The sequence below is a fragment of the Onychostruthus taczanowskii genome, unplaced genomic scaffold (genome assembly GCF_017590055.1).
Source record: "Onychostruthus taczanowskii isolate IOZ18803 unplaced genomic scaffold, ASM1759005v1 scaffold76, whole genome shotgun sequence".
In the NCBI taxonomy this organism is placed as follows: domain Eukaryota; kingdom Metazoa; phylum Chordata; class Aves; order Passeriformes; family Passeridae; genus Onychostruthus; species Onychostruthus taczanowskii.
The window spans coordinates 2,626,226-2,645,295 of record NW_024505450.1 but is presented as its reverse complement, the minus strand read 5'-3'; the positions used below and the strand labels follow the sequence as shown (position 1 = coordinate 2,645,295).

The 19,070-nt window shown below is 40.1% G+C and overlaps 2 protein-coding genes across 2 annotated transcripts in view; one reads left to right on the top strand and one right to left on the bottom strand.

The window, feature by feature from the left end:
• Positions 1 to 8,088, bottom strand: part of CCDC73 (coiled-coil domain containing 73) — a 73,575-nt gene extending 65,487 nt beyond the window's left edge. Inside the window, exon 1 of the mRNA XM_041423252.1 lies at positions 7,152 to 8,088. Coding sequence (XP_041279186.1) covers positions 7,152 to 8,088 — 937 coding nt within the window. The remainder of the gene's footprint in view (positions 1 to 7,151) is intronic.
• A 434-nt stretch (positions 8,089 to 8,522) lies between these two features.
• On the top strand, positions 8,523 to 15,640 carry PRRG4 (proline rich and Gla domain 4). The gene is made up of 5 exons (XM_041423329.1): positions 8,523 to 8,649; positions 11,984 to 12,147; positions 13,493 to 13,541; positions 14,232 to 14,367; positions 15,421 to 15,640. Exons 1-5 carry the CDS (start codon positions 8,544 to 8,546, stop codon positions 15,638 to 15,640), a joined length of 675 nt encoding a protein of 224 aa, XP_041279263.1. The 5' UTR covers positions 8,523 to 8,543.
• The last annotated feature ends 3,430 nt before the right edge of the window (positions 15,641 to 19,070 follow it).

The following is a 19,070-nucleotide window of genomic DNA, read 5'->3' as shown; positions in this document are numbered from 1 at the left end:
CGAAAACCATCAAAACTTTCATTTGATTACTTCTTCAAAACCAGTAATACTCTACTCTTTATATGGATTTAATGTCCTTGGTCATTTTCCAGAAACTATAATCAATATAAACCAATACAAAACAACCAGCACAATATGCAGGGAAAAAATACATGAAAAACAGTAAAAATGTGATCTATTATCAACCCTAATAACCATTCCATCTGCTAGATAAAAGCATCTCTCTCAGTTAAAGTTGTCTTCTATGTACCACTGCAAATAAGTTGAATTTTCAAGATTACATGTCTAACAAAAACTTAAAAATCCCTTTTTCACTGTACGTCTTCAAGCAACTCTCCCACAATCACAAGAAGTTCCTTGTGGATCAAGCAAATCCATACCAAATAGAAACTGCCTGTATCACAGCAACAAACTCAAAGTCTACAACTAGACCTCCACAGCCATAATTCTCTCTCCCAGGATTTTTCCTGAGGAAGGCAGTGAGAACTCAGAGAAAGAAGAGAAAACAATTCTTATCTCTATTACCTGCTGCTGTTGTTGGCACATGTGGAATGTGTAATGGGGATTGCTTACCCAAAGTGATTTGTTAATTGGACTCTGCTGATGGTTGTTTGGACTGATTGACCAGTTAGGTCAAATCTGTGTCATGACTGTCTGAAAGGGTCACAAGTTGTTCTTCAGTATTGTATTAGTATAGTACAGTATAGTAGTAATATAGTGTAATATAATATAGCTTAATAAAGCATTTGTTCAGCCTTCTGAGTCATGGAGGCAGAGCACGTTATTCCCTACATTGGGAGCACCTGCTTTGATACACAAGCTCCATTTTGTTAGAAAATTAAACCTTTCCAAGACACAGTTATGTCTTATCTGCTTTGGTAACAGATCGTCAGCAGGGACATTCCAAATTTCAAATGAAAATGCTGCAGGAGAAAGCTGAGAGGCCACCACATATCTCCCTCTGCTGCGAGCCAGGAAAGGAAACTGCTCAAGTCCAAGATCTCAACTTCACAGAGAAATGGGTTACTGAGGCAAACCAGGGAACACAACATAAATAGGTAAGAGCCAAAGAGAAACCTCAGAGCTCAGAAAGCTGAGATCAAGTGGAAACATCAGGGCTTGGGCTCTGCTGGAAGACAGCATCACAGAACAGAGGATGGTGAGGCTGGCAGGAGGTCAGTCACTGAGTGCCTCCCACGCCCAGCAGGAACGCTGCTGCCAGCCTTGAAAATCTCCACAAGCAGAGACCCCACAACCTCTCTGGGCACCCTGTGCCAGTGCCCAGTGGTGGAGTCTTAACTTCTTTTTTGCCAGGGTCAGGATTAAATGTGTGAGAGAGTATTTCTTGTTGGGACTCAAATGTTTATTAGCTCTTATCCATGTTACCGTCTCACAAACTGTGAGTTCTACAGCACTTCACTCTATCAAACTAAAAATGGAGCCATATCTATGTCTACAAGGCCTTTTAAGGATAAACTGTCCAATTAAGAAATGACACTTAAATTATTTTTACTTTTAACCCAATAACCAACCACGCATACCCTGCAATGTGGACTTTTTCATCCAATTACACAAAACCACCCAAACCCATGGAGAAAAAGGACCACCCACCCTAAAACCTCCATCTTGCTTAATATATATTACTATATTCTAAACCCTTAAACTCTGAGTTTTCCACCCTGTGATATCACACACTTCTATTCAAACTGCACACCCACAATCCCAGCTCTGTCATTCCATTTTGGAAGCCTTCTCCACAGCCTCAGGTCAATGCAGTGTTCTCTTGGGGGTCAGTGCCTGCCAGCACAGAAAGTCTGAAGTTCTCAGCAGCCAGGGTTCCAACACCCAGTTTAAAAAAGCACAATAAAGTTTCCTTACCTTCAGAAGGAGGCTCCTGTGTTTCAGTTTGTACAGTTGCCTCTGGCCCTGTCACTGGGCACAGAGCCTGGCTCCAGCTCCTTTACATCCTCCCCTCATCGACGAGGCCAAGAGGTTTTGTCCCTGCCCAGTAATCTTAAATACCAAACCCAAACGGGCTCTTTTCACTAATCAAAAAGCAGCTCACCAAAACACAACAGAACTGTGCCAAGAAAAGCCAGAAGCAGATTTTCATCAGGCTGCTGGAAGGTTTTGACATTTTTTTTACCCTCTGTTTGTGTGCTCCCATGTATTTGGGAGCACGCGGTTTTAAGGAACCAGCTTATGGTGACAGTTTTCCAGAAACCATTTTGTGGAATGCTCACATCAGGACATTTATGTAGAAATCTCACAACCTAATAGTCTCTCATAGCAAAAAAAAAAAAAAAAAAAAAAAAAAGAGTTTGGTCTTATTAAACTTGCTGCATGTAAAAAAATGTTGAGCAAGTGACTATGCAGAATTTTAATCCTGTCAGAGGAGCAGCATTATCAGTGCCTGCAGTGGGAGCTGCCTGCACTGGGCCCATGACTGAAATCAGAATGAGTATTTGTGCCCCCTTCAGCACTGGTGACATTTCTATCCCCTCTCAAATAAATACAAAGGCAACTGTATGTGAAGCTAAGCTCTGAAGGGTTTTTCCTGACCCTCTGTAGGCATTTTTAATTTATTAACTTTCCCATAAAGGTTAGAATATTATGACAGTAGCCAACTTTATTAATTACACCTATAATTACTTTTGTTATTTATGTGTTATTACAAGTGTCTGTGATTATTTCTGACCAATACAAATTATCTCACAGCCTAGTGGATAATAACCAAATATTTAAATTATGTGTAGGTTTTCCTAAAATATTTTTGAAAAATCATGCCTGAAACTTAAGTTTCATTCTGAAAATTAACAACTGACATTGATCATTAAACCTGTCCCTAAAGTCCTAGTTGTTTTGCTACTATCCCCCTATTTTTTTTCCGTGTTTTTTGCTTTCCCCCCTACACTGCCATAGGATATTCGTGCCAGAATTTTATTTTTTTCAATAGGAAAAATCACTAGCTTCTGAAGGAGAATCACTAGTCTTCTGAAGGAGAAAAGCAACAACTTCAGCAGAAATTAATCAGCTAAATTCAATTTTTAATTGTAAAGAATCTCATGATGAACACTTAAAGGACTCCATCATGTCTTGTGGGGATGAAGCAATAGCCTTAGCTAAAAATGAAATGATTTGTGTGTCTGAATTTGAGGCATATTTAAAATACTACTATAACACCATCAAAAATTAATGTTGGTTCCAAGGAAAGATTTACGTGATGACAGATTTTCCAAAGACCATACATATATAACTTATTATATTTTATTAGACATATCTAATAAACTATATATAGTTTATACTTGTTTTATATCTCATCTATAATAAGATATATTTAATATATAACAAAATAGATATTGTATATTTTATTAGATAATAAGTTATATATGATAACTTTTATATAAAAGTTTTATATATCTTTTATTAGACCAACCAAATTAACTGAAAAACCAGGCATTTCTGCAGGAAGTTGTAAAGGACACCAGGGAGTACCCAAAAAAGCAGCTTTTTCAAATGTGGCCTAATCTAGAAAAACCATTCCCTCCTCCCTGTACTGTTTGGAATGGGGTACCAGATTTCTCCAAGATACTGATATGGTTCACTTGCTTGTTGACATGTTTATTGCTGAATATGACAGTCAAAGCCCTTTGATGTTAACTATAGAAAATCAGTAATTAAAATCTGTCACATTCAATTACTTCTAGCAAAAAAAAACCCAAAAACATTACTCTGGAATCAAGCTTCCTGGACAAAAATTTAGTTAACAAACATAAGACCTTAAAATAGTTTTGTGTAAAGGACAAATCTATACCATATGATTCAGGATACCAAATAAACCATTGCAAAGAACAGACCGGATACACACACCTCCACATACCCTTGCTGAGATGATTTGTAATCCTCAATTATATATTTATGTAATTTCATTATCAGATCAAATGATAAATACTGCATGAGAACCGAACATTTAGAAATTTATTACTTGAATTATGGTAGGATATATTTACATCCAAAGTCCTCCTAATCAAAAATCAGTAAAGCATATTATTCTTTGCTAAACTGAAATGAATACCTGAATAGTAAAAATGAACACTCTACTATTTATTTCTAGCAAAATAATCAGTATATTCAAAATCAAATGATCAATGCATAAACATAGATTGTTACCATCTTCCTTTTGTGAGGGATACACAGTCCTGGTTCAATTCAACAGCACCATATTTAATTTCTCCAACAATATTTTGCCAAACATCACAGCAAAAAGTGAAGTTCTAAAATACAGGTAAATAAGTGTAGTAGCTGGTATGGCAAATAATTTAAAGGTATTTTTAGAAACAGGAATTATATATTCACCCAACGTTAAAAGCAAGCAATATAATTATTAATTTAATTCTATTTTCCTATTTCCTATTTTTCACCTCTCCAAATATTTTTAATTATTTATCTACTATACTGTATGCTGGTATTTATCTGGAAAGGTTGATGAACGTAATATCTTAATTGATGGTTCCATCCTTCTGAGCATCTTCATGATGCTTGCTAATCAAAGCTGTTTTACCTGAAAAAATACTTCACAAGTAGCAAAGTTACGTGCAAAAGGTACTTACTGCTCTGCCATGCTAAAAACTGTACATACTTGGGAAGTAGCCTATTTAACCTCAGCACTTGCTGCACCCTTTTTTTACTTGTCATAACCTTTTCTGTGATCTCACAACAAACCAGAACTCAGGCACACTTCTAGTTGTTACCTACTGCATAATTCTTCACACATCCATTTACCTGCACAGCCACCCTGAGTGAGGATTCACTGCCAGTCCCCAAAATCACAGAGCTGGAAGCTCAGTCTGAGCTCAGAGGGACTCACAGGAGAAAATTCCAATCTCCTCCAAAGCAAAAGACTGCACTGTCCTGTTTTCCCAATGTATAACAACTTCATATTTTCTAGTTACATCTCAATAATAAGCAAACTACGCTGGTTTTGAAAAACCTCCACCACACCTGCACAAGCACCCGTGCACACACAGACAGAAGACACCAATATTTTGCTAAAAGCTGCACAGTCAGAAGCATTTGGGTAACCACTTGTAGCTGCAGCTCTCTTCATAGGGAGCAGGCAGGCACAATTCCCCAAGGATATTTCCTGGGAATCCCAGTGAGGAACCTCAGAGGAAGAGAAAACAATTCTTATCTCTGTTCTCTGCTCCTGTTGTTTTTGCACATGTGGAATGTGTTAGGAAGATTGCTTACCTGAAGGGATCTGGTAATGGGATTCTGGTGATGGTTGTTAATATTAAATAACCAATCACTCGAAGCTGTGACCTGACTGTTGGGAGACAGTCAAGAGTTTTCTTTAGTATGCAATTTAGTATGGTATCTCTTTAATACAGTATAGTGTAATGTGATGTAATATAGTGTAATAAAGCAGCTGTTCAGCCTTCTGAATCAATGGAGTCAGATGCCAACCATTCCCTGTGTCGGGGGCACCCTGATTTTACTATAGCCACTGGTGAGTGGTAAAGCTCTGAGGGCCTCTCCCAGCAGAGTCCTGCTGCTGCATTGTTCCTCCACCTTCAGAGCAGGGCTGAGAGCCAGCAGAGTCTATCTGGGGCTGATGCCTCAGTCTCAGTCCACACCTGGAGCCTTCTCCTCTGATACGGGCAAGGTCGGGGGATGGATTCACATCCACTCCCCGGAAGCCATACATGAGCAATTCCAAAAGTCTTTTTCCCCCTCTATTAACAGTGACAGACAATGCTAGCATAACACAATGGAAATTACCTGCTACTTGTACAGCAGAGTTTCCTCACACAAAGCTGCTGTTACGACACAAAAGAAGTTCCCACATTGGCACTCGGGTGTTTTACTTACACTTGAATACACCACAGAGCCCCTGTACATTCATGCCCTTGCTCTGGAGCTGTCAGCAGATATTTCACAGCTGGCACCACCCTCTCTGAGACACTCAGATAGGAACTCAGGGTGAGGGTTGAGCAGAGGGGCATGGGACAAAGCTGTAAGGCCCTTTACAAAGCAATGGTAATTTCTCCTGCCTTCCAACCAGTAGCAGCCAAGTATTCTTATCTCTTTAGTATTACCTAGATAATAAACAATCTATACTGTTTTCTTCTAAAATATTCTTATCTTAGTTCTCCGCTATGTTATGAGCACACACACAATCAGAACACAGAATGTTCTGTTGGGATCTCCACCAGCTAAAAAGCATTGGAGTCATCCCAGCTTGTAAGTTACTTGTTCCTCAAGTAGCTCTAAACGGCAGCGTGTTGATGTCATAAAGTAAATATTTAACTACAGTCATCATTCCTCCAAACAGTTCTCCTTATTTCACACATCAGAAAGTTCTGGTTTTCTCCAGGGAGTTTCTGACCACTTCCACCAGTGTTATCCAATACCCCTCATTCTGCTCTTTCCTGCTTCTGTATATACAAGTCACTCCAGCACTTAAATAAAGAATGCAATCCAAAGTCACTACTGGACACACACAAGCACAGACACAAATCACTGTCAGCGCCTGGATTTCCTCGTAGCAAAATCATAACACTCATGTATCCCCAGAGTTTCCTTGGTGTGCAGCTTGTAACCCAACCCAGCCTATCCCAAAATTTTTCACATAGTTCATGTTCACAGCACGCAGTATTAAACAAATCCTTACAGCAAATATGAAGCATTTTATTGCTTCTATCTCGTCCTTTGGAGAAGCCAAAAGAGCCACAGATCCACGTGCTCAGCCTGGCCTCTGCTCTGGGAAGGAGAGCGATGGGAGTTCCTGAATAGGTGTGCAAACCAGCCTCATGCGTTTCAGGAAACCACTTCTGCCCCTTTCTAGCCTGTGAGGTTAAGGTTTACCGGCACTGACCCAAAACAAACAAACAAAAAACCCCCAAACAATAAAAAGCACCAACAAACCAAAACCAAACCAAAAAAAAAAAAAAAGAAAAAAAAAAAGAAAAAAAAGAACAAACACATTGTTTTCGCATATGTAAAATTACTGTTGGTCCTTCCAGCTGCCTGGCTCGGAGAGCTTGGTGGAGACAAGGCTCTCTGACATCTAAAAGCTTGCTGATGGGTAAAAGCTTGCTTAGCCCCGGAGCAGCAGCAGCTCGCTGCCCCGCCCGGCGGGGGAGGCACACCCTGCTCCCGCTCCGGCTGGCCGCTGTGCCAGCCGGGCACCCCGCGCTTTCCTCCGGGGAGCGGAACCCCCGCCAGCCTCTCAGCACCACCGGTCACCCAGCGCGCAAAAAGCCGGGCTAAGCACGAGAAGGGGTCTGCAGGAGCAGAGAGGACCTGCTGCTCACTCCGCACCGAGGTCCGGGCGGAGGCTGGGAGGTCAGGCAGGTGTCTGGAAACAAAGCCCAGTGTAGTGCCCGAGGGAAAACCCTCCAGCGGCCCCAGCGCTCCCCATGACCCCTGTTTGCCCACGCTCCAGGGGCGTTCCTGCCCCGCCCCGGGGCGGCCCAGCCGGGGCTCGGGCAGCGCGACGGGGGCGGTCCAGCTGCAGCCCCGTGACTGCCGCGCCCTGCCGGGAAGAGGCTGTCCCACACCTGATCCCGACAGCCAGGGAAGGGCTGTCCCACACCTGATCCGCACAGCCTGGGAAAGGCTGTCCCACACCTGATCCGCACAGCCCGGGAAAGGCTGTCCCAGCTTCTGATCTGCACAGCCAGCGAAAGGCTGTCCCAGCTTCTGATCCGCACAGCCCGGGGAAAGACTGTCCCAGCACTCGATCCGCTGGAATCCCGCCACACAGCCAGGGAAAGGCTGTCGCACACCTGATCCACGCAGCCCAGGGAAAGGCTGTCCCAGCTCCTGACCCACGCAGCCCAGGGAAAGGCTGTCCCAGCTCCTGATCCGCACAGCCCGGGGAAAGGCTGTTCCAGCTCCTGATCCGCCCGGCTTCCGCCGCCCAGCCCGGGAGGGGCTGCCCCGTTCTGGGACAGGTAGGGCAGCGCTGGCAGCGGGAAGAGCTGCTCCTTGTGTCCCGGGCGCTCCCCGGTGCAGGTGCTGCGGCCGCGGGGCTGGCAGAGCGCCCTGCCCGGCCCCGAGGGGCTGTGGCACGTCCCTGGCCATGGTGTTTTTACCCGTGTCGGGTGACTCCGTGCAGAGTTACGGGTTTGTTTCATGCCTCTGACAAAACGGGCTTTGTTCCTGTTCCCGTCGGGGGGGTTTTGTTACCTCCTCGGCGGCAAAGGCTCTGCGGTTTCGGAGCGCACCTGGGGCACCCTGCGGGGCTCTTTCCCCGTCAATTCGCCACCGACCGCTCTCTTGGGCCGGGAGAGGAGAGCAGGGGCGGCCGGAGCGGTGACATGTGCGGGTGTTGCACAACGAGAGCTCCGCAAGAGACAGGCAGGACCAGTTGGGCTCGGTGCCTCTTGCAGGGACCCACTGGCCCGGAGAGCGTGTAGCTGCTTGCGCGGGATGACTTCACGGGCAGGATGCACTCCGGGTTCATCGCTGGCACTTCAGAGGATTGCGCTGTCATCCCTGGTTAACTCACGTTGGTTTCTGTCTGACAGATCCCGGCCATGTTCGCGGTTTGGGTGGTGCTGTGTCAGCTGCATGTGACGGTGCTCGCCTTTCCTCACTGCCCTGGGAGATTAAATCACTTGAAGCAGCCGGAATGGAGAGACGGTAACTCAGTTTTAACGTGACTTCGCGTTTTCCAAAATTGTTTCTGACTTTGCTTTGCTGGCTTCTTTAGTTGTTTGGTTATCGTTGTGGTTGTTGTTGTTTTGGGTTTTTTGTTGTTTTGTTGTTTGGTGTTTTTTGGTTTTTGTTTGGATTTTTTTCAGGGTTTTTTTGTTTGTTTGTTTGTTTCTACTTTATGAAAAAATTAAGATGTTTTATGCTTAATTTCAGATTATTTTAATACCTCTTGCTGAAATTATTGATAATTGACTTTGGTGTTAATATCAAAGTATTTATCAGATCTTGCAGTAAGCACAGATTGGGACAACTGAAGTTTTTCCAGCTCTCTGGGGTTATTGTGGTTGATACAACCAAAATCCTTTAAGTAACCAAAATTCATAGAGTTTGAAACCTGTGTTAAGGCAGTATTGTTTTGTTACTATTTGAGCACTTCACAGTTGTATTTGTATATCTGAAATTGCTTTGCATTTCAATGGGTTTATTTGGTTGGTTTTTGAAATCCATATTTTCTCTCAATACCAGGCTCCCTTACACCACCTGGAAAGATAAACATAACACTGCTTTTGCAGTTCTTCCCTGAGGAAGGGAGAGAAGTGGGGAGGAACTCGTATAAAAGTGAATAAATTCCCCAGAGAGACTCAAGCACTACGAAGCAAAGGCATTCCATGGTTAGCATTTTAAGGGCTTCAAAAAGGAATTTCTGGCTCAGCTGTCCAGTCTTCTCAGTGCACAAGGAGTGCTGAAACCTTAAGACAGGTTTTTAAAAGTCATCACATGGAGCAGGAGGCTCCTTCAGGGCAGTATGTGGAGCAGAAACCATGGCTAGCAGAAAAATGTTTGTGAGAGACGATTTGTTAAAAATCCATTTTGCTCTGGGCATAAAACATTAGGCTGCCTCTTCCCTGTGAGCTCCTGTGAGAATTCTCTTCTCACTGTAGGCCCAGACCACTCCTCCTTTAAAGACAGAGTTGGAAAGAGAATTATCCAATTAATATCCAATAATATCAATAGAATATTAATATTCTACTATAATATCAATAATATTAATATCAATAAAATATTGGATATATATTTTTAATTTTTTATGTATATAAATAATCCAGTAATTCAGCAAGTAGAACAGTTGCCAAAGGTATGGGGTGCCTACATTGAGAGGTCCCCCTTCAGCATTTACTGAACATCTTTTACCAGCAGAGCTGATTTACTGAGAGTGTTGTGTGGTTGCATTTTTAATTAAATGCTGGACATCCTAAAACTGCGTGGATCATTTCATCAAACCAAGGACTGCAGACCTGCATCCAGGTCCCTCACATTCAGGACACAATTCAAATCCATCTGTTTCATTCTTCAAATAGTGTTTTAATCACTAAGTAGCAAGTAAGTTGGAGATGGAGATATATGACAAAGTGAAAAAAGTGCAGATAAATGGATACAAATCCTTGAAAAGAAAAAGTGGGCCATGTTTTCCTGAATTGAGGGTTCTAGGCTCCAGGCAGTTTGATTATGCATTCCATTTTAAACAAAATGCATGAGTTTTCCAAGTTAATTCAAAGGACAGCTAATACTACTTGCATGGTAAAGAGTGAAACACTACTGAGCAAAACTGAAGATCTCTGCTTCAAAAGACTGAAGTTACTTTTGTAATTTGCACTAAACCAAGAATATTGATTTTTTTTTTGCCCCCCTGATGTAATTATTTTCCCTTTCCACTTGTGGCTTTGAGGGAGTTTTGGTTTTGGTTTTGGGGTGGAGTTTTTGGTTTGTTGTTTTTTTTTGTTGTTGTTGCTGTTATTTTGTTTGGGTTTTTGTTTGGTTTTCTTTGGTTTTTGTTTGTTTGGGTTTTTTTGGTTTTGTTTTTTTTTTTTTTTTTGGTTTTTTTGGGTTTTTTTTTTTTTTTTTTTTTGGGTTTTTTTGGTTTTGTTTTTTTTTTTTTTTTTGGTTTTTTTTGTTAATGCCTTTTCTCTGGTTACTGTTTAGGTATAGTATAAATATTTTAAGCTTGGATTTTCTTGCAATTGCTTTAGAATAACAAAAACAAATGCATGTGCACATGTATAGCTACTTCAGTACACAGTGTAACAGTATGCAAATTATAGAAATATATACTGTCTATTCCTTAAATATACTATTGTATTAAAGGCCAAACAATCAATATGTAGGTTATGCTGCAGTTTTCTCAGTTTTCAGAGAGGAAAGTGTTATGAGATAGCACTGCAAGATTTAACAGTAACTCTTAGGGTGAAAATTCCAGAGCGATGTGATAATCTTGCCAAACAGGCTAACAAGAACACAAAGCTAATTTGTAGCTGAATAACTTTATCCTGAGTCTCATCTCCTTTTTCAGCCATCCTGCTTGGTATGTGACAATGCTGTTTCTGCATTACACTTGCAAAAATAATCCTCTAGTCATTTTGCTCAACCAAAGAGCCTGAATTTCAGGACATAGATTAGGCTTTCACTTTTTTTTTTTTTTTTTTTTTTTAATAAGACACTGGAGCAAGAGCAGGCTAAAACTTGACTATGGAAAATGCCTAGTGAGGAAATACATTCCTGTATTCCAAAGCCTTCTATAATTTCACTCACTGTTCTGGAATCTCACCTCACCACTTACTCCATGAGGCCTCATGGAACACAAAAGAAGAGAATCTCTTCTTTTCAGAAGTCTTCAGAAATGCACGTTGTCAGTAAAATTCATATCATGGACAAATTTAAAACAAATGAACTTGGCAATAAGGCACCTTTACATAATGTTTGGTGCCACAATTGTGAAAAGAGAACAATTGCAGAATGAGTAAGAGTCTGCTGATGTGATAAAATTTGGTACTCACAGATACCAGAGTATTGATAAATGTATATTTGGTTTTTTTCCTTCCCCTACCCTTGTCTCCTTCCCCCACGAGGTCAGGGTGTTGTTTACTTTGGATCTGACTGAATTCTGCTTTGTGTAACAATTACTTTTTTCTTAAGAGCTCCAGTAAAAATTGATGCTCGCTTCCCACCAGGGGTCACACCAAAACTTGACTAACATTCCCATGACAATCAAATTCTCTTGGCCACGATAAGGAATAGCTGAGATGGCTTATGAGAAATGCAAATACATTTATTTCATGTTACATAATTAGAAAATATAGGAGTGAAGAAGACATTTTAGGAGGAGACCTTGATATTTCTTTCCCTTGTACATAGCTGAGAGATGCCAGGGAAAGAAATGATCCCAATGTTCTCCTTTAAAATCTTTACCATTCTTTAAAAAATACCAAATCTAGCCTTCCTAATTTGTTTTAAATCAACTTGATTTTTTTTTTTTTTTCATTAGTGTTCACATCTGCAAGGGAGGCCAATTTATTCATTGGACGACATCTTCTGAACAACAGATTTGATTTTGAAGCATTCACAGCTGACAACCTGGAAAGGGAATGCTATGAAGAAGTCTGCAATTACGAAGAAGCAAGAGAAATTTTTGAAGACCCTGATAAAACGGTAGCAGTTCAAATTGAATTTAATATAGTGAGGGAGGTTATGGGCTAAATAACCGTATTTTTTGTACACAAATTATTGTAACATAAATTATTGTACACAGATACTGTAACTCCTCTGACACAGCTCTGAGAATCAACTACTTATTTTGTTCTAAAAGCAGATATCCCAATTACATGGGGTTCTTGCTTTAGATACACAGTGAATGCACTTGAGTATGTTGAATAATGTCTTAATATATGAATAATGTATTCATATATGAATGTTGTCTTAATACACAAATATTGTCTTACAGACTTTAGATGTGGATTTAATTCTGCAAACAAACAGAAATGAAGCTTCAGAAGTCCCACTTGTGGCTATTCCTAGATTATCAGACTTCTGGATTTTTTTAGTAACTTCTCAGCATCCAGTTGGAATGCTTCACATTATTCCTTATTAACATATTAATTGGCTGATCGCATCCTTGTGTCATGCTCAGAAGTGTTTTGTAAGAGGCCAGTGTGGAGCAAAGCTGCAGTTCAGCTATTGCTGAGTATTCCTATAGCACCACATTCTAGCTCCCCATCTAGATGTGTCTGAGAAGAAACCCAGTATGTACATATATATATATATATATATATATATATATATATAACCAGTGAGAAACCTTTCAGCTCAGTAAAGGAATGTGAGGATTGTCTGCAGACTGGTTGTTGCACAAGCAGCAAGAATCTCTGTGTCATTCTAGGTGTGCTCTGCAGGAGGAGTGAGGAATACACACACCCCTGTTCTGTTCTAAAGGTGGAAGCATTAGCTTGCCCTTGCTGACAGTTTCCTAAGAAAAAGGTCAAATTGCTAAATTGAAATCTTGCTGGAGTCTTTTGCTTGGTAGCAAAAGTGAAAATTGTAACTCAACACATTTAATGCCTGATGGTCATAAAACATTAAAGTTTTTCTCTTAAATGAATCCCACTATTTTTTCTAGCTGATGTGAGTTGAAATACTGTTAATGCAATTAAGAATTTAACTTTGCCTCAAAAACTGTTTTGTAGGGATTTGAAAAAAAAATAATTGTAAGCATTTTTTTGGTGTCAGAATATACCCTAACTTCTATTGTAATCTGGCAGAAATATGAGGTAACACTGGATGGTTAAATACACTTTTTTCTTTTACCAACTGGGATCTGAGAATTTTTAATTCAAAGTTGTAGAAGAAAAATAGCATGAATAAATACAAATCCCTCAGAAGGAGCTATTTCTGTTTATGCCACTGTTAAATTCTGCCCAAGGTACCCTATTAAATATAAGTCAATAGGCCTGTAACTTATGTATCTCCTATAAATCTGATTATTTTCTGTGTTTTATAGATGGATTTTTGGAAAGACTATTCAACTAAAGGACCTAAAATAAAAATAGGTAAGTAATCTTTTTATTTTTTTATTATATTGTGATATTTTCTGGTTGTTATAGTAGTACATTTTTAATAGATCATGCATTCAGTTAAGGAAGTCAGAAATTATCTTTTTACTGAAGATCACTGTGAATTGTACAAATATATTTAATTTTCTGATATGATAAAACTGAAGCATCTTAAAGTGAGATCCATTATAGGTCTGTAGGTAAAGACAATGATTTCCTTGACCACTTCTTTATTACACAATTGGTAAACTGTGCAGTAATTTTGTGGCTGTGGTTTGGTTTTGTTTTCTTTAATACTAATATATAACAGTCTGATTTAGGCTCAGAGTACTCTGATGCCAGATGTTTAATTAAAAAAAAATAACAAATAAATAAAAAAGTTTAACTGACCTTATCAGGTCAGTTGGACCTGATCAAGGTCACAAGTACATGAAGGAATATTTGGAAGGCTTTGGAAAGGAGGGATCTCAACAGTTTCACGTAGAGAAAAGGGGGCATCGACTCCCTTTTGCTTTAAGTTGACTGTGAATGATTCTCTTGTGTTGTGTTGCACAGATTTACAGCTTCTAACAGCACGTTAGACATTTGTGGAAGGAGCAGCCCAAAAAAAGCAGTATTTGACAGTGTGCACTGCAGGCTGGGTAGATGGAAAGAGCACAGTGAAAATCACCAATGTTTTCTCTCCAGGTGATGAGGCACTACAGAAGATCAATGTCACAGGACTGCTCATCAGCCTGGTTGCTGCTGGAGTACTGTTGGTTATAATTGTTCTGATTATCTTCTACTGCTGCAAGAGCAGATGCAAATCAAGGCAACCACCAGGGTAAGGAATTTCACTGTTTAACAAACCCAAACACACACAATACAAACTCTCGCTTGAGAGTGGCATTTAAAAATCACTGTGGGTTGGTCTGTTGTACTCTCAGAAAATCCAGTGGAAGTTCTAGTTCTTACTTGCCTAGAAGCAAAGTTAAATGAGCACCAACAGTAGTTATGCTGCAGTTAATAACACAAAATCATAAAACAATATTGCACACCCAAACCTTTGGGCTTGTCTTTTTTTTTTTTTTTTTTTTATTGCATGTGTGTGTCTTCTTGGTTTCAAAATATTCTTACTAAGATGATGGAATAATTTTAGTAGGTGGGGGCCTGCAATGGGAAGTTTAACATGTTCTGTTGGTGCTTTCAAATAAGCTGTATGCTCTCATGGCATGTGCTCTACCTCAGATGTGAAGTGGTTGTGGTAGTGGATGATGAAAAAGTTTGGAGGAAATGCATTTTTACCAAGTCTCTGATGCTGTTGGGTCAGGGATGGATTAAATGATTCTATGGTTCAGAAGGTGAAAAAGAGAGAGAATACTTTATTAAGAGGTAGCATCTTTTTATAACTAGGATTGCTAAGGTGAAATTTGATTAGTCTCAAAGTAAAACTTTCTCACACTGTTGGTGAACTATGAATAGTACACTCTGAAGGGACATATCTATAAACAATATGAACAGAAAGAGAGATAATAATTGTTTTCATTCTTCTTCTTTAAGTTTCCCAGGCCTGAAGCCTGGGAGAATTCTCTTTGACTGATCTGAGAATCTCTACAGGTCTCTACTCCTGAGTGCTCCTTTGTCCTAATCTTGAAAGGAATATAAAAGGATTCTGTGCTTTCTCTTCCCTATAAATTTCACATCACTGAGCTATTCTTACTTGTGGTTTGGAGAGAGTATTTGGCTTCTGGTCCTTGTGATCACTGAAGGCATGGTTCTTCTCTTGTGTGGGTTTTTTGGGTTGTTTGGGGTTTTGTTTATTTTATCATTAAGACTTCATCTCCTTGCTTCTCTTTAAAGCAGAACTTTCCACTTACCTGCTGTTACCTTTGTTTAGGTACTTGGGTTACGTGAGGAGCAGGAGACGGAATTCAGCCAACATCTTCAGGAGGCACGAGGAGTTCTCCTTAAACCCCGTTCCCGTCGGCGCTGACGAGTCAGGGCTGCCCACCTACGAGCAGGCAGTGACCTCTGATGCTGTGCCCCCACCCCCGTACCCTGGGCCCCCCAGGCATCCCCGGTTCTTCCAAAAGTCCATGTCCCTCCCCGGCCCCTAGGCACAAACCTCCTGCTGGGCCGAGGGGGGCTCGCTGGAACATAACATGCTTTTGAAAAAAGTGCGTGCTACCTTGCATATTGCAAGATGATTTACAGAAATGTGAAAGATCTTCTGGACAACGAGGAAGGAGTGAAGTTCCCATGTGGGAAAAGAGACACAAAGGCTGCAGGACTGTTCTTTGCACAAAGGCACTGTGCCAAGAGGAGAGAATGCATAAAGAGCAAATTTTGTACTGCTGCCCTCTTCCATATGAGCCAACCCATCAAACTATTGATGCTTCATTAATAGTTTAATCTTCTTTTTCTTCAGAAAGAAGAGTATTTTAATTGCTCGTATTGACATTAGCTATTTTTTGTGACTTAATATTTTAAACCACCGTAAGAAGTCTATTTTGTTGTTTGGCATATTCACTTCTTTGTAGGTTGAATTTTCTATTCATTCTTGTAATAGATTGGAGTGTGAAAATTATTTTGTGACTTGACCTGTCAAATATATATATATATTTATATATATATATATTTATATATATTTATATTTTATATATATATATATAGTACTGCTAGTGGATTACACTGGTTTGGTTTAGACATTGCTGGTCACATGACTTACTTTGTTTTATTTTTATTATCATAATTTTGCATCAAAAAGAAGCATTCGTTACATGGCACACTACCAATTCTGACCAAGTACACTTGCATCAAGTTGTTTTGATGTTGAACAGTAAATACCAGGTCAAAGAGAGGAAATAGAATACTGTGGGCCAGTGGATGTTAAGCAAAAAGCCAGAGATTTGCCCCTTTTTAAAAAGCTACCCAGGTTTCACAGCTAATGTTTCTTTCATAGCTTAAAAGCTGAAATGTAGAGAGACACATTTAACTTTCAAACCAAAGCCCATCCTACCCCATAGAAGCACTTTAATGTCTTGCACTACAGGGATGACAAAATTATACTTTTAAGTAGAATGAAACATCAGATCAAAAATCAAGAGTCAAGAGCTCGTGGGAGTTATTAGTTCACTGTGTCAAGACAGTTTCTGTACCTACAGCTGTAGCCACCATTAATGTTACGTCTTATTAAAATATCCACCCCCAGCATTATGCAGCCCATGGGTCCTGCTGAGCAAATTGCTGCCACCACTTGTGTCCCCTCCTCAGCACAGGAGCCAGAGCAGAGGGTCTCACAGCAAACATGTCAGGCTGTTCTCTTGTTTGACAGCGGCTGTACAGTTAAGGCACAAACAATTAAAGAATTTTTTGAGATTAAACAACCCTCCTCTTTTTTCCCCTTCATTGAGTTAGTGCTGACAACAGCAAATTCTCTTTCAATTTGGTGCCTACAATCCACTTGATATTGTAAGTTATTGGCTTGAGGGTTGAAATGAATATGTAATATTTCACTGAATCTCATTGTTTTTAACATACTAGAAGCTACAGTGTTGTTGAGCGAGATGCAGGAAATTGGTCTGAGATTTTCAATCTGTAAATGTCTTTGTAACAATGGAAACACTTCAAATCTTGGAATGTGAAGGGGGTACACTGACAGTGCTGCACAATGAAGTCTTGCCCTTTGGAAAACAAATACAATGCAGTTGGTAGCAGTGCCGTTGGTCTTCCTGTTCACAAAATTTTGCCATCCAGTTTGGCTTTTGGTGAGTCACAAATCTCTCTCCAGCTTCTTTTTTTTTTGTTGAGACATGGGGAAATCCCCATGCTGGGATGTTTCAATTCACTTTTGCCCTACTTGTGAGGGCATTTTGAAGTTCTTGAAGTTCTGTGAGGCTAAAATAAATGAATTGTGTGAGGTCACTGTTGATAATCAAAATACAAGGTTATGAGAAGCTATGCAATCATAAGCTTGCAAAAACATTCTGCCATATTTCCCTTTCATTTAGCTAACAATTTTTAAAAATTTTAATGTAATTTTGAGCTCTAGAGGACACTTTTACCTAGATTTTTCCTGGGACTCAAAAATTATTAACTAATGGAACTGACAGGAGCACTGCAAAGGAAAGGGATTTCACAGGGCTTGTGAAATCCATCCAGAGAGTCTTTAATGTTACTACAGACATCTGGCAAAGCCAGATTTTAAATACACTACAAAAATTGTACAGAATCCCATTCAATCACTGGAAATTTGATTTTTCTACTGTTCCTACAAATTATTTGCAGCTGATTAGGTGCAATACAAGCCAAAATCTCATCCTTCATAATTAATCAAAAAACTTATGAGGGTGTAACTGTTAAACATCAGTTGTGTAGTGGTTTGGGCAGTAAACTGCCCTTTCAGTAGAGTAAAACACTCAAATTTACTCAAGGAGTCTGCACCTTAGACCCTGAAAATGTGCAGGGACTGACATTCAAACACTGGTTGCACATACCATGGTAATTTGGAAGACACATCCTGCAAAGAAGGTGCAAAGTTTAAAATTTAGTTGAATACAGTATAAACTTACCTCTCCTTGTAGAGAGAAAAACTTGCTTTGAACGGCACTTGTTTGGGTGAGTTTGTTTTCCTTCCTTCATGCACTGACTCCTGGCCCACTCTTCCCTTGTATCTTGTCTCTTTTTAGAAGTCATGATTCAACAGGGTTAACAGAGGGAAAATAAACAAGAGACAGACTATGGGGAGTTATGAATTTAGATTAAAATGAAAATGAATTTTTTTTGTCACACTTGCAAATTTTACATGTAGCTTCCTTTGAAAATGGAGTTGCTATTAGAATACATAAAGCAGCAAATGACTTGTACTTGTAACAGCAAATAACCCTGACAGAGGCCAGGGTTGGACTGGATATTGGGAAAAAATCCTTTACTGTGAGGGTGGTGCTGCACAGGCTGCCCAGAGAAGCTGTGGCTGCCCCTGGATCCCTGGAAATGTTCCAGGCCAGGTTGGATGGGGCTTGGAGCAACCTGGTCCTGTGGAAGGTGTCCCTGCCCATGGCAGGATGTCTGGAACTGGATGATCTTTAAGTTCCCTCCCAATCCAAAGCATTTTGTGATTAAGTAGGAAGAGGAGGAGGAAGATTTTTGAGGAGCAAAGCAGCAGCAATTTAACCTAACTTGTACAGAGGTGTAAACTATCAGTGTTTTGATTTTGGCATTTCTTTCCAGGACCTTTAGGAAAGACAGTGGATTTTAAGTGATTTAACAGAGATCTACTGTGACAGTTGAAAACAGAACTGTCTAAACAAAACACTGGTAAACCCCAATATTCTGTTTTAAATGTGTCACTCTAAGTGCTGTGAGCCATTGCCTTGAACAGCCTTTTCAGCATCACAGGAGATTACAGCATGCAACCTTTTATAAAACAAGACAGTTTATTAATTAGGGCAAATAATAAGGGTCAGAAAAGTGATCTCTGGCTGTGTCAGTTGAAAAAAAAATCACTGAACCTGCTTACAGCTGCAATAAGAAAGCCTGCTATGTGAT

Excerpts from the sequence above, each read along its gene's own strand:
- PRRG4 (XM_041423329.1), top strand. The coding sequence starts at position 8,544 with ATGTTCGCGGTTTGGGTGGTGCTGTGTCAGCTGCATGTGACGGTGCTC. Across the intron at positions 8,650-11,983 it reads GCAGCCGGAATGGAGAGACG|TGTTCACATCTGCAAGGGAG; the intron begins GTAACTCAGTTT and ends TTTTTTCATTAG. Across the intron at positions 13,542-14,231 it reads AGGACCTAAAATAAAAATAG|GTGATGAGGCACTACAGAAG; the intron begins GTAAGTAATCTT and ends TTTTCTCTCCAG.